The 16,086-nt window shown below is 44.0% G+C and overlaps 1 protein-coding gene across 2 annotated transcripts in view; it reads right to left on the bottom strand.

Annotated features, from left to right (window-relative positions):
* Nucleotides 1–14,666, bottom strand: part of LOC111951281 (TBC1 domain family member 22B) — a 205,656-nt gene extending 190,990 nt beyond the window's left edge. For both annotated transcript variants that reach the window (XM_023969344.2, XM_023969338.2), the window contains exons 1-5: nucleotides 14,491–14,666; nucleotides 13,690–13,746; nucleotides 7,976–8,159; nucleotides 7,581–7,806; nucleotides 5,974–6,153 (exon numbers count right to left, since the gene is read on the bottom strand). In XM_023969344.2, the coding sequence (XP_023825112.1) occupies nucleotides 5,974–6,153; nucleotides 7,581–7,806; nucleotides 7,976–8,159; nucleotides 13,690–13,746; nucleotides 14,491–14,552 (709 nt within the window). In that variant the 5' untranslated portion in view covers nucleotides 14,553–14,666. The remainder of the gene's footprint in view (nucleotides 1–5,973; nucleotides 6,154–7,580; nucleotides 7,807–7,975; nucleotides 8,160–13,689; nucleotides 13,747–14,490) is intronic.
* Nucleotides 14,667–16,086: the final 1,420 nt, after the last annotated feature.

The raw sequence follows: 16,086 nt of genomic DNA, 5'->3' as shown, positions 1-16,086 counted from the left end.
TTTGTGCACAGGGGCATTGTCATGCTGAAACAGGAAAGGGCCTTAGCCAAACTGCCACAAAGTTGAAAGCACAGATTCGTCTAGAATGTCATTGTATGCTGTAGCGTTAAGATTTCCCATCACTGGAACTAAGGGGCATAGCCCACACCATGAAAAAGAGCTCCAGACCATTATTCCGACTCCACCAAACGTTACAGTTGGCACTATGCATTGGAGCATGTAGCATTCCCCTGGCATCTGCCAACCCCAGATTCGTCTGWCGGACTGCCAGAWGGTGAAGTGTGATTCATCACCCCGGAAAACACGTTCCCACTAATCAAGAGTCCAATTGTGGCGAGCTTTACACCTCTCCARCCAACGCTTGGCATTGTGCATGGTGATCTTAGGCTTGTGTGCTGCTGCTAGGCCATGGAAACTCATTTCATGAAGCTACCAACGAACAGTTATTGTGCTGACGTTGTGGCCTACCACTTCGCAGCTGAGCCGTTGTTGCTCCTAGACGTTTCCACTTCACAATAACAGCACTTACAGTTGACCGCGGCATCTCCAGCTGGGCAGAAATCTTACAAACTGACTTGTTGGAAAGGTGGCATTCTATGACGGTGCCAGATTGAAATTCACTGAGCTCTAAGTAAGGCCATTCTACTGCCAATGTTCGTCTATGGAGATTTCATGGCTGTGTGCTCGATTTTATACACCTGTCAGCAATCGGCTGAAATAGCAGAATCCACTCATTTGAAGGGGTGTTCACATACTTTTGTATATATAGTGTATGTTGGCTATTTAGAATTGYATACGAGTAGCCAAGTCAGTTGAATGAGAGAGAGCCAACTGAAAACTGTATGGATGAGAGAAGTACAAGATAAACTAACGTTTTTAATTCTTCAAGGTTTCAGAATACATTCTTCTCACCATACTCTATCCAGGTCCCAAGTTTTAAGAGGGTACACTACAGTACTAGACCGTGTGTGTTGTGGTTCACTATGAGCTAAAGGGGTTTAAGAGGGTACTAGGCCTACGCTTTGCCATTGCAGAGCGAGTAGTCAATGTTGCATCACGTGAGTACATTTTACATTTGTCATTTAGCAGACGCTCTTATCCAGAGCGACTTAGTAGTGAGAGCTTACATTTTCTTATTTGTTCGTACTGGTCCTCTGTGGGAATCGAACCCACAACCCTGGTGTTGCATGTGCCATGCTCTACCTAGCCAAGTACTATACATTACTACGTTTTTGGTCACTTTTCCCCAAAAAACGGTGGGACACATCATAACACATTGTAAACAACTACCATGCTCTCATGTATGCTAGTACAAAACCATATTATTTGTTTCATTGTACTACCATGGTTAATATTTGTACCATGGTAGCAAGTACAATTTAAAAAATATAATGCTTTTTGGTCACTACCATGGCAGGAAAATACCATGGTACTTGTGCAAATACTATGGTATTTTCATGCCACGTTACTCGGTACAATCATGTTTTTTGGTCACTACCGTGGAAGAGGCAAACTCCAGCCCCTCGAAGACCCCTGCCATCGTAGTGACCAAAAAAAATGTACTACCATGGTACATTTTTGTAAGGGGGAACTGCAATATTCTTTGCTTTTCAGAAACATGTCTCTCGGACAAGATACCCCCCACGGCTATCCAACTCGATGGATTCTCCATTCACAGGGAGGACAGGACAGTGGAATCGGGGAAATTGATGGGGGGGGGTTGCCTCTTCATCAAGTCCAACTGGTGTGCTAATTCCAGCTTGGTGGAAGTGTTGACCCACTGCTCACCCATCTTGGAATACCTGATGGTCAAATGCCGACCCTTCTACCTCCCGAGGAAGTTTTCAGCTGTTATTGTGAATGCTGTATACATTCCACCTCAGGACAATAAAAAGAACAAGCTGGCGCTTAACAAACTGTACAAGGCTATAAACAAGCAGGAAAACCTACACCCAGAGGCTGCCTTTCTGGTTGCTGACGATTTTAATTTGCCGTCACAAAGACACGTGATGCCCAACTTCCATCAACACGTCTCCAAAGCCACTGTAGGCAATAAAGTCCTAGACCACTGCTTTTCTACCCACAAGAAAGCATACAAGACCTTCCCTCGTCAGCCATTCGGCAAATCAGATCGTGACTTACTTCCTGTTTACAAGCAGAAGCTCAAACAGGAAGTACCCGTGATTCACGCTGTTGAGAAATGGTCACCAGAATCAGAGGTCATGCTACAGGACTGCTTTGCTAGCGCTGATTGGAATACGTTTCAAGACTCCRGCGCTAACATTGACGAGATAACCACCTCCGTCACCGGCTTCATTAGAAAATGCATCGGCGACGTTGTACCCACGGTGAAGGTTCGCTGCTTCCCCAATCAAAAGCCCTGGATTAACACAGAGGTTGTCGTTAAACTAAACAGGGCTACCGCACACAGAGCTATCGTTGACAACCCTGATGCTACGGCCGAAGAAAGGAATAAGTACAAGAAGGCCCGCTATGACCTCCGCAGAGTCATCAAACGAGAAAAAGAACAATATAGGAATAAGGTGGAATCATATTACACAGACTCTGCCGCCCGCCTCATGTGGTTACAGTCCATTACGGATTACAAAGGAAGACCCAACCATGGTCTGCCCAACGATGCCGCTCTACCAGACGAACTCAATGCATTTTATGCACGCTTTGACAACAACATTGARCCTGGTGTCACTGACCCAGAGGATTTGGTGATCTCACTCACCGAGGCCAACGTGAGAAGGGTCTTTAAATCAGGTCAACACCCTCAAAGCCACGGCCCCCAATGGTATTCCAGGGCGCGTGCTCAGAGCATACACAGAAAAGTTGGCAGGCAAATTCATAGTAATTTTCAAAACCTCTTTGTCCCAGTCTGTAATCCCCATGTTTAAGATGACCACAAKCATTCCTGTTCCTAAGAACGTTAAGGCTTCATGACACAATGACTACTACCCTGTAGCACTCACTTCTGTAATCGTTACGTGCTATGAGAGGCTGGTTATGGCACACATTAACTCCCTCATTCCAGACACCCTAGACCCACTCCAGTTTGYATACCGCCCCAACAATCTCAATTGCACTCCACACTGTCCTCACCAACCGTGATAAGCGGAATACCTATGTGAGAATGATGTCCATTGACTACAGCTCAGCGTTCAACACCAGTGTCCCCTCCAAGCTCGTCACCAAGCTTATGACTTTGGATCTGAACACCCAAGGTCACTGGATCCTGGACTTCCTGACGGGCCGACCCCAGGTGGTGAGGTTAGGCAACATCACCTGACCCTTAATGCAGGTGCCCCACAGGGGTGTGTGCTTAGWCCCCTCCTGTACTCCCTGTTCACCCACAACTGTGTGGCCACGCACGAAACCATTATCAAGTTCGCTGACAGCACAACGGTGGTAGGCCTGATCACCAGCGACAATGAGTCAGCCTACAGGGAGGAGGTCAGTGACCTGGCAGTGTGGTGCCGGAGCAACAACCGCTCCCTCAACGTCAGCAGGACCGGGGGGGGGGGGTGAGCACGCCCCCATCCACATCAATGGGGCGACTGTGGAGCAGGTAGACAACTTCAAGTTCCTCTGAGTCCAAATCACTAGACTTAAAATGGTCCAAGCACACACGCGCACAGTCGTGAAGAAGGCGCGACAGTGCCGCTTCCCCCTCTGGATGTTAAAAAAGTCTGGCATTGGCCCTCAAATGATTCTACAGCTGTACCATTGAGAGCATATTGACTGGCTGCATCACTGCTTAGTATGGCAATAGCACCGCCCTCGATTGCATGGCGCTACAGAGGGTTGTGCGGACAGCCCAGTACATCACTTGGGGCGAGCTCCCAGCCATCCAGGACCTCTATATCAGGCGGTGTGAAAATAAGGCCCGGAAAATCGTCAACCACCCAAGCCATAGACTATTTTCTCTGCTGCYGCACGGCAAAAAGGTACAGGTGCATCAAGTCTGACACCAACAGGCTCCTGAACAGCTTCTCTCCCAAAGCAATACGACTGATAAATAGCTAACAAAATATATACACAGAATATCTTCTTTGACCTTTTATTTCAATCTTCCACTGTCTCTATGCACACTCACACACACTGTCACCCCAACACACACACAAACACTCACTCCATGATTTTCTCACTCACACATAATATGCACATACATTTATACTGACTCTACACACCTGCTCACATAMAAGCTGCTGTTACTCTGTTTATCTTATATCCTGTTGCCTAAGCCCTTTACATATCTACCTCCATCACTCCAGTATCCCTGCCCATGTAAATATGGTATTAGAACTGACTTTTTAAATATTTCCAGTATATAGTATGCTTACTTACTTTGGGTATTTCATATTCTTATTTCTCATGGTATTGATTATTGCATTGTTGGGTTTTGAGTTTCCAAGAAAGGCATTTCACTGTACTAGTACATGTGACATTAAAACTTGRAAAAAAACTCACCACTGTTTGTGTATCAACTGAGCTCTATATAGTGGTCCCTTCTTTAGTCATGAGCTGTCCCGGTTACATGTGTCTATTGAAAATGGAACAGGTGGCAAAAAAGGCGAACCTGTTATGGTCTTAGCCTTTCAAAATCGGACGTGGTCTTTTGACATTCAGCACGTCCCTTAACCCCCCCCCTACGTCTCGGCATGACCCTGAACCTACCTCGTGACTTATAGCTCACCTCAGGTTGTATAGACTAGACAGACAGTCAGTGACACTAAGCCTCACAAAATGATACAGCTAGCGGGTTGAACCAGCGCTATCACAATGWCTCTTATACCCTCACAGGTATAACCTCACCAAGACACCTTCACCTCTGGCTCGGGCACGACGACGGAAGCTGGAATCATAGAGGCGGAACGGACGGCACACACACAATCACACAGCACAATCCAAGGACATTCAGAGCATTGCAAAAGACGACTGCAGGGAAAATCATCAAGGGTACAAAAGGGCTAAGAGTGAGTCTGACAACACGTACACACCCGCGCGCCCACCTGAGCAGCTCCAATGCAACTCACTAGCGATCTGCCCCCATGCCTTTCCAGGACGGAGCTGATAAGACAGACAGATGCTGCAAGATTAGGGGACTGACAAAGAACAAGACCTTGAAACTTATAGGAGAACAAGTGGGAGTCAAAGGGTGAATAGACTCMTTCAAATCACCCATAGAACTTTAAATCCTCCACAGAATAGCCCGTAGAAGTTGAAAGCATAACCCATAAAACGTTCAAGTCGGCCATATAAATGCCCATAGAAGAACTATACCGAAGCTACTGCCGTTACCCCATTATGGCCTTGGATCACAAGTTAAGCACCATCTCATCTAGGCTGCATCACATCTAGCGGTAATTGGGAGTCCCATAGGGCGGCACACAACTGACCCAGCGTCGTCCGGGTTTGGCCGTCATTGTAAATAAGAATTAGCTCTAACTGGCTTGCCTAGTTAAATAAAGGATAAATAAAATAAAACATCTCAAAGTAGTACAGTAGAAGTAAGCTATAGAACGAGCAAGTAAAAACTAAAATCATAATTWGAGTCCCTTGGATTATGCACGGTGGCCACTGGCCAGATGGCAGAGCTTAGTTCCCCCTCAGCTATTCATATGGCATGGTTAGAACACCGCAGATGTTTCACTGCTTGTTTTCTCAGATCGAGTTCATTACCACAGAGCTGGGAACGGTGTTTTCTATTTTTTTTTAAAGAGGATGTCTTTATCTTAGCAAGGTGAGACAGGGAGGTGTTGTAACCCAAAGCAATGACACAGGGTCAGATATATTTYCCCCCTAAATGGTTTAGTTCAGGATTGGGGTGAACCTGTGTGGTTAAGTGGTAACGTTCCTACACAAAGCACATATCAGAGATTCAAACGCTGTGGTTCAACGATCCCCATGACCATCGTTCCTACAGGCGTCTGATCTTAGATCTGTAATCAATATCCAGAAACATACCAAGGTCAGTGTTGGGTCCAGCCAGGACCTGTCTGAACTTGTCCAGGCGAGAGGCCTCTCTCTCCGTCATGGCTGGGGTCCCGGAGGTGTTCTGGTCAGCTATACGAGCCACCATGGGGATGGTGGGCCGGTGGGGCAGGGACTGCTGTCTGTGGAGCGACGCTCTCTCTCCGGCCGCATCTGGATAAACAGAGAGAGGGGACAGACACTGAGAACAATAAACACGCAGGCACACACAAAGATGCACACACACTTGGGCACACATAAAAAACACACAGACAAACACGCACACCTGTTGCAAGCACCTCTCCTCCGAGCGCACCCATTGAAGTCACACGTCAATCAAACAGACACACACAAATACTGTGTAACCCAACCACCTTTCTCCATTCCAGCAACAGAAAACCCCGATTAGAGACAATTACAGGGCAGAGTAGAGTGTGTTCCCAGCAGCAGAAGGTAGAGGACAGTGGAGGACACCCAGAGAGGGTGTAGAGTGCTGCAGGGTCGAGGTCAGCCCACTCTCTGTATGTCTGTCTGTCTGTCTGTCTGTCCATTAGCAGAGAGCAGCCTGAGTGCAGGCTGGGTGCTGAAGCCTAATGAAAGCCTTGCAGTGGGCCATTATCTAATATAGGACCAGGCAGCTGGGTCCACAGAGACAGACCACAGCAGCAGACAACAACAACACATCAGAAGGCAGGGAGGCAGGGGAGTGCCAGGTTAGACAGACGGGAGAGGATAGAAGGGGGTAGAGAGCAGCTACCAGATAGACACAACAAGATTATAGTGATGTGACTAATGGAAAATGAACACTGAGGTTTTATGTGATGAGTTGAGCTCAAGGTGGCAGCTTTGTTTGAACACAGCATGCAAAGGGGAGTGTGTGAGTACTATCACTTCATGCAGACAGAAAACAAGAAGAGAGGGGGAAGCTCAACAGGCACTGCATTATCACCAAGATTTATAATTTACCCAAACACTACAGTTGACTGAATAATAGAGAGCAGAACAATCAGAGATAATATGTCGTCTCTCCCAGCAGGAAGAGGAGTGTGTGAGCAGGGGGCGGCAGTATGTGTGTGTGTATGCGCGCGTCTGTCTTCGTGTGTGTGTGCGCGTCTGTCTTCGTGTGTGTGTGTGTGTGTATATATATATATATGCATGGGTGTGTGTACTGAACAACACAGGTGAATGGAGCAGACACGAGACAGTATCTGTTCAGCCAGTGTCTCCTCCATGGAGATAACTACTGGTGTTAGGGCTGCTACGGGCTGCTTTCTTATCTCCTGCACCACCACAGACAGCAGGCAGCCATTCCCTACTGCACAACACAAACACCACCCTCTGCTGCTGTTACCACACTTACAAATTAACATGAAAGGCCTAACAGGCTCAGAGCAGAGGCAGGGGGAGAGGAAATATTACATATAGAAGAAATGGGTGGAGACTGGAGATAGTTAAGAAGTTGATAGTCGCATCTGTCACCTCACCTGAAGCTTACATTTGTTTGTTTGTCTGTTTGTTAATTGATGGATAGAGAGGAAGAGAGATAGAGAGCGGGAGAGCGAGACCGAGAAGAGAGAAACGTGCGACAGATGTAAACTTACCCTTAGGTGATCCGATGGGGGCCTCACTCAGTGACTTCACAAGTCTGCCATCGCTGAGCGGGCTGGGCTCAGAGGCAAACGACACCTCAGGGGTCGATTCCTCCCCTTCCTCCCCCTGCTCTTCCTCTTCTTCATTTGCGTCCTCTTCCTCTCTCTCCTCCAGCTCTGACGCGCCGGCATCGTCCTGTCTCTGCTTCTCCTGCTGCTTGCTGTGGTTCTCGATAACCTGCATAATGATAATAACAACATATTAAATTTTTTTACTCCTTACAAACAGCTTAATGTATTATAAGGGCTTACAAGTTAACATAAAAAGGGCTTATGAGTGCATAATAAGAACCTTTGAAACATACAAGGATGACTGACTGCTGTGTATGTTTACATCATAGGATCACCTTGTTGGCGGTTTCCATGACGACCTCGATGTTGAGGTTCTGTGCGGCCATGGCGAGCAGCTCGTCGTCATCGTCCCCCACGTCCCAGGCATCGCTGGTGATGCTCTCAAACTCCTGGAAGGTGGTGGCTTTCTTTGGCTTCCCTCCCGGTGTCGTCTGGGGCTTGTTGCCCGCTTTGATTAGACTGAGAAGGAGAAACATAAGGAGACGTTTAGGGTACTAGAAGTCATCCAAAACATTAAAGAAGACATCAAAAAGCACCAACATTTTCAATTCATGTTATTTTTTGCGGAAGGTGGAAGAGGTTGGTAATAATGGTGATTTGAAGGTCAAGTGTAAAACTTAGAAAGGATGAACAGAAGGGCCATGAAAGATTAGGACAGGGAGCCAAATTCACTCTGGAAAGGCAACTTCAAACAACCTTCAATTGTCCATTAGATGGCATTAAGATTCAAATGCCAAATACGGTTTGTCAAAAAGTGCCTACTTCAGCCAAAGAGCATAATCTTGTACTAAATTCCAAAAATGCACGGGCCTTTTTTAAGTTATATTAGTCAGACTGCAGGTGTGCCCTTGATATCGACAGGCTACGGATGGATATTCTCACGTTGACGCAGCGAGCCAATGTTGAAAATAACTGACTGACGATAATGTTGGAAAAAACTGAATGACGATAATGAAAGAAATTAGACAACCACAAAAACATTACACAAGGACAATCAATGAGTAAGCATCTATTTAAATTATTTCAAAATGGTTATTGTAAAAGGTACACAATCATAGCGCAGAGATGAAATCAATTAAAAATACAATCTCACAGAAAACACTCCTTTGTGTATGAGAGATGTTTTCTTCAGGGGGGAAAAATTTAATAAAAAGCCAATTTAAATGCATCCTTTTTCCTCTCATGTCCATGAGACTCAGGTGTGCACCAAAGATTGAAAAACAGCACACGTGGAAGAGAGGGAGGGGGGACCCTTCCTTTCCATCTTATTATTTTCATTCAAAACCAAGTATTAGCATAACAAAAGCAAAGCCAATATGACTCTGCCTGTGACTAGCCCACTCCTGACAGGTGATAAAACTATGGTACTCAGCCTAACAATAACAAGTAACTGAAATAAACCCCTCTGTGGACATCAACCACATGATTAGACTTGCTGCACTTTAATCTCAATGGCAAAGCAACAAAAGCCTATTACTGAAGATCAGCTGCTTTCTGCTCCCTCCTTGTCAACCCACAACCAACAGTTGGGAGAATATACTTGGTATACTGGTATGTGAGCAGATGGGTGGAGTTTCAGAACGGTGCTAGACTGGACTGCACAGCCCAGAGAGCCAGCAGAGAGAATATTATACTGTTACCTATATAGAGTATTTGATTAGGCCTACCTTGGATCTGTGTGTGTTAATCTAAACAGATGTCAAATGGGGATAAGACAGATCATGAACAAATATATAGTCGGTGCCAGGCAGCCTGAGAAGTAAGCCCTTCTAGGTATCAGTCTGTCTCTGCTTTAGGGAATTTCCATCGAAAAGGAGACATGAGCACCAACATGTGAAGTTCATAGGCACATAAAAAAAATTGTCAAATGAAAGCTATATACTTTGGGGAAATTAAGGCATACATACATTTTTCAACCATTTTCCACCTTAAAAATTCAGCATAGTCAAGGCTTTGATTTCTGGATAAACAAATGGAAAAGGGCCTCCCGAGTGGCGCAGCGGTCAAAGGCACTGCAGTGCCTGAGACGTCACTACAGATCCGGGCTCGATCCCGGGATGTGTCGCAGACGGCCGAGACCGGGAGACCCATGAGGCAACGCACAATTGGCCCTGCGTCGTCCGGGATAGGGGAGGTTTGGCCAGCCGGGATGTCCTTGTCCCATCGTGCAATAGCAACACCTATGACGGGCCAGGCGCATGCACGCTGACACGGTCGCCAGTTGTACAGTGTTTCCTCCGACACATCGGTGCACCTGCCTCCCGGGATAAGCGAGCAGTGTGTCAAGAAGCAGTGCGGCTTGGCAGGGTCGTGTTTCAGAGGACACACGGCTCTCGAGTCCGTACGGGAGTTGCAGTGATGGGACTTGACTGTAACTACCAATTTGATATCACAAATATTGGGGAGAAAAAGGGGTRAAAAGTTAAATAATAATTATAATGGAAAAGGGATCTTAGGAAAAAAATCTGCGAGAAAAAGTCTTCAACGGTGTTAGAAATCCATCAAAAGACCATAATGTTGATATATAGACCCCTGACAACTAATATCAACACTTATATTTAGTATTGGAGAAATTGCTTACCTTCTGTAAGTTTAAGAAATATTGTCTTGTACCTTGTAATTCTGTTACCAAAAACTGATATCTTTGAGATATTTTCTAATTTCTCTTCCTCATAAGGGAGGATAATGAAAGTTAGCAGAAGTAACAAGGAATGGTAGACCTACCAGTAGTTAGTGATTTTACTGATATAAATGTTGTTTACTAATTATTATGTAATTAAAACTGGTAATCCGTTACCAATTTAATAACCCCACGAAAAAAAAATCTGTAATGGAATACCTGCAACTGAATTGGCTACAACGGGAAATAATAAGTCACAAACCACAGTCACCTTCTATTGTCCTCCCTTCCACTGGCACACTTATGTTCAGCTCAAAATAAATGTATTTGTCTTTCTGTTGTCTGGTAGTCTAACCAAGAGTGTTAAACCAGTCTGAGACCCAGTTAATGTCTTACTGACACCTACCCATGACCCCTCTCTCTTTCCCTCTTTCCATTTACTAGCATCCTCACCCACTGAGCACCGACCAACACCGAACGTTCATGAACATTGAAAAGTAGTTCACATTTGGTYGGGACACCCTGGCCTTGACGTTAACATCCACAGGCGAAACAGACTGGACCAAATCTGAACCTACTGTATCATAGACGTAAGTTTGAATAGCACAGTGCAGAACAGTGAGTAGAGCACAGTACAGTGAGTAGAGCACAGTAGAGTACAGTCCAATACAATAGTACAGTATAATAAAGGACAGTAAAATACAGTACTATACTTTACTGAACTCTACTCTGCTGTATTGTACTGTCCTCTTCTGTGCTGTTCAAACTCGTAAAATATGACGACAATAACATCATATCCATAATTATGCATTTCTGTGTAGTACAGATCAAGGACCCATGTTGCAATGCCATTACCATAATTATATTACCGGGTGTAAATCCACTTCACTGACTGTAGTTCAATAACCAAAATATATTTTTTTCAAACAAGGTGCCATGTCATAGCTGACACCCCAATCTTTCTGCAGACATCTTTGAATCTTAATTTGGAACCGATATTTATCAGAGTTCTTGGAAAATGTGGTCTCATAAAAACCTAAGGGAGATTTTACCGTAATCCCATTACCATAGTCATTGTGCATAAATTTTTATGGTCAGGTCAACTTTGAATCAATGTTTTTTGTTTGGCATTCATTTGAAAGTGAAAAAACTGAGTCAAAGCATGATTCTGTTACTGTGGAATTGCCCTTGAGCCAATCTGCTGTTGTCTTGGCAAGGCAACGATGTAGCTAGTGTTGATTAAACAGTTAGACAGCCAGGCTAAAGTGGAGCGGACATAATTCCCTATCCTCAATCAAGTCAAACGGGTGCTTAAAAAGACAGTCGAACTAGGACATGCAGTGTTTCTGTAATTACAATAGCCCTAACGCATAGATCACACTGACAGCATCATTGCGTAAAATGGTACTCGTCATCAAGCTCGTCATCAAGCTCGAGACCCTGGGTCTCGACCCCGCCCTGTGCAACTGGGTMCTGGACTTCCTGACGGGCCGCCCCCAGGTGGTGAGGGTAGGTAACAACATCTCCACCCCGCTGATCCTCAACACTGGGGCCCCACAAGGGTGCGTTCTGAGCCCTCTCCTGTACTCCTGTTCACCCACGACTGCGTGGCCATGCACGCCTCCAACTCAATCATCAAGTTTGCGGATGACACTACAGTGGTAGGCTTGATTACCAACAACGACGAGACGGCCTACAGGGAGGAGGTGAGGGCCCTCGGAGTGTGGTGTTCAGGAAAATAACCTCACACTCAACGTCAAACAAAACAAAGGAGATGATTGTGGACTTCAGGAAACAGCAGAGGGAGCACCCCCCTATCCACATCGACGGTCAGTAGTGGAGAAGGTGGAAAGTTTTAAGTTCCTCGGTGTACACATCACGGACAAACTGAATTGGTCCACCCACACAGACAGCGTTGTGAAGAAGCGCAGCAGCGCCTCTTCAACCTCAGGAGGCTGAAGAAATTCGGCTTGTCACCAAAAGCACTCACAAACTTCTACAGATGCACAATCGAGAGCATCCTGTCGGGCTGTATCACCGCCTGGTACGGCAACTGCTCCGCCCACAACCGTAAGGCTCTCCAGAGGGTAGTAGGTCTGCAGAACGCATCACCGGGGGCAAACTACCTGCCCTCCAGGACACCTACACCACCCGAGTCACAGGAAGGCCATAAAGATCATCAAGGACAACAACCACCCAAGCCACTGCCTGTTCACCCCGCTATCATCCAGAAGGCGAGGTCAGTACAGGTGCATCAAAGCAGGGACCGAGAGACTGAAAAACAGCTTCTATCTCAAGGCCATCAGACTGTTAAACAGCCACCACTAACATTTAGCGGCCGCTGCCAACATACTGACTCAACTCCAGCCACTTTAAAAATGGGAATTGATGGAAATTATGTAAAAATGTACCACTAGCCACTTTAAACAATGCCACTTAATATAATGTTTACATACCCTACATTACCCATCTCATATGTATATACTGTACTCTATATCATCTACTGCATCTTGCCATCTTTATGTAATACATGTACCACTAGCCACTTTAAACTATGCCACTTTATGTTTACATACCCTACAGTACTCATCTCATATGTATATACCGTACTCTATACCATCTACTGCATCTTGCCATGCCGTTCTGTACCACCACTCATTCATATATCTTTATGTACATATTCTTTATCCCTTTACACTTGTGTGTGTGTATAAGGTAGTAGTTGTGGAATTGTTAGGTTAGATTACTTGTTGGTTATTACTGCATTGTCGGAACTAGAAGCACAAGCATTTCGCTACACTCGCATTAACATCTGCTAACCATGTGTATGTGACTAATAAAATTTGATTTGATTTGATTTGATTTGGTATGCAGCATCATCTGGATATCTGTGCAAAAGTTCAACATTCACCTTCTGCTACCATTTCTGTCAAGCCATACAATTTGATGCATACGTTCGATAAATACAATGTATGCACCACACAGAATGCACTGAAACTGTCTCTGCAATGCAATGCTGCAAGGAAAACACAGCATTCCATTGGAAATGAATGTACTTCTGGTGTACCAAAACCCAATGTCGCTGTGTTTGAGGCTTAAGGAAGTTACAATAGCATTGAATGTTTGCCTCAGTATTTTCTGAAAGTGCTAAACACACCCAGTTTATTGACTGGATTTTCAGGTCCGTTCACTACTTCAACCTGAATGACCATCTTAAATCCCCATCAAAGTACCAACAGTCACCATTATAGAATATGTCCCAAATGGCACGTTATTCCCTATATTGTGCACTACTAGAAGGAAATGGGGTGCCATCTGTGACTCAGACATACTGTTGGGCCTATACAGTACAACTAATCAGACACTTACTTAGCATGCAGAAGAGGGTCGAAAGGAGGATGTTGAGCACCATACACGTGTTGTATGCTGTGGAGAGGAAAGAAAACACAGTGACCTATTGCTATGCATTGACAATAAATCTACTGAATGAATGTATTACTGTATTACAGTGTGTTATAGTGAACAGTGGATAACACGTCTCTGTCAACTAATGCCTTGATTCAGTTAAAGTGCACTCCAATAAAGAGCAAAGTCGTAGAGCATGAATGAGCAGACTAACTTTGGTTTACTCAGGTTTCATTTGAAAACAACAGAAGTTGGCAATGTGATGCCCCATTTCATTATTTGATGAGCATGTAGCTAGCTAACCTAAATGGGAAGTTACTTGAAACATGGCTACACATCCGAAAGAAGTTAAATAAGTCGTCTTATTTCATTGTTGGTGTGTTTACAATACGCTCTGATAACGAGTCAGTTCAATCAGAAAAGGCTACTAGCTAGCTAAATGAAAACCCTAGCAAGTTAGCGAACTGGCTAGCTAGGAATGTTAGGCTGGTTAGCTAAGTTAGCTGTTTACCTATCCGACTAAATTATACTAGCCTTAAGCTAGCAAATGGCTGCTGATATGTTCTCTGCACTCACTGTCACATGCATACGTTTGACAACCCCATAAAGTATGACATAAAGCAAGAAATCATTCTTGGTATGAGAAAATGTTAATGGTTTAACGTTACAGTCAGTGTGCTATGCTTTTTCAGATTCAATAGTGTAACGTAGCTAGCTATCAAGCAGTGAGTAAATGTAGCTAACAAGAAGGAACACGTCACTAACCTGCCAGGGACCTTAGCTGTGTTTCTTTTCCAGAATTGTTTCTTGTTTCCGTCAGTTGACATTTTACTTCCCCGGTACAATATGTCATATACACAAAAATGCGAGTGTTGTTAGCTATAGCTTTTAAAACGTCTAACGTGTGTTTATTTACACCCAGTTCCCTCCGCCATGTTGGATCTGGGTTCCTCTGAGCAAGCGCTGCAGGGATTGGTCCGTTTCACATTGCCTAGCCATCGCCCAATCACAAGTACGACCTACCGAAAGTGTTTGAGACGCGGTTGACGTCAGTTTCAACTATTGTCAGTTGCTGAATTCATGTGCTAGCATTTTACCTCATAAATCTAATTGTGCTAATGGAAAAGTTTCATATTTATAAATGTAAATTCACTAATAAAAACACAATGCCCAAAAAGATGCAACACGTTTCTGGGTGGTGATTACAAAAAGGTACAATTTGAGTTGATGTTTTCCTTAAATCTCTTCATATAGTGGTTGGCAGGATAATATTTATGAACAATTTTAAAGGAAACGTTCTTAATTTTGTTAACAAGTAGGTATGTGTGTGGCAACATCCAAACTTTTTTCCAACAGATGTTATCAATAAATCCATTCCTATAAGGCATGACATAAGGTATAGATACAACATCCTACTGAAACAAGGTTCGTAATCGCTATGTTGTTGAATGGACCAAAAGATAAACAAATCTTTCCTACTGATGAGTCAACAGGATTAATGGAAGGTAGGCTTTGAGGGACAGGTCTTGACACGTTCCTGAATAATAAAGCAGCACATGAGGGAATGGCATCTAAAACAATTTCAAAATCTTTAGGTGTTACAGGGAACTTGTAAAGTGATAAGAATTCCTTATAACTAAGTAAAAAACCCTCTGCATTTAGAAGTTGGCTCACCAATAGGATATTATTTCAGAACCAATATTCTAAAAACAAAGAAGTATTTTTATACAATATATCCCAATTATTCCATATATAATATATGTGTGGAGAAAAATTATGCTTATAAATTAAGGACCATGACAAGAAATCCTGCCGATGAAAAGCAGAAAGTTTCACTGGAACTTTGTCAATATTATAATTGCAAACCAACATGAAGTTAAGGCCACTAAAAGTAGAGAAGACATGATGAGGAATAAAATTACACATARAAGTAGGTCTTCTTAGGAATTGTTTTATTCATTTGATCTTAAAAGTATTATTTAAGGTAGTAAAGTCCAGAAAATTCAGTCCACCATACTCATAAGTGTTCATAACAAAAGTTTTCCTGGTGTAATGGGTACGGTTTCTACGCAGAAAGTTGAAAAGATTCTGGTCTATCTCCTTGCTTATTTTACTGTCAAGATATAAAGACATAGCGCCATATGTTAGCCTAGAGATACTTTCAGCCTTGGTTATTAGGACGCTTCCTTTTAAAGATAAGTCCATCTATAGCCGTTGATTTAGCTTCTTCTGGGGTTTTTTGATAAGAGGAAATGTCCGACTTCATTGAACGCAGTACGTGATTAACTACAACCAGTTAGCAAGTCGGACATTCCTAGTTTCCTAGTTCAGACTAGCACTTGAACGCGGAATAATATGAAC

This window comes from Salvelinus sp. IW2-2015, linkage group LG3 (genome assembly GCF_002910315.2).
Source record: "Salvelinus sp. IW2-2015 linkage group LG3, ASM291031v2, whole genome shotgun sequence".
NCBI lineage: Eukaryota > Metazoa > Chordata > Actinopteri > Salmoniformes > Salmonidae > Salvelinus > Salvelinus sp. IW2-2015.
The sequence above is the reverse complement of the archived record's forward strand: the minus strand, read 5'-3'. Positions and strand labels throughout refer to the sequence as shown.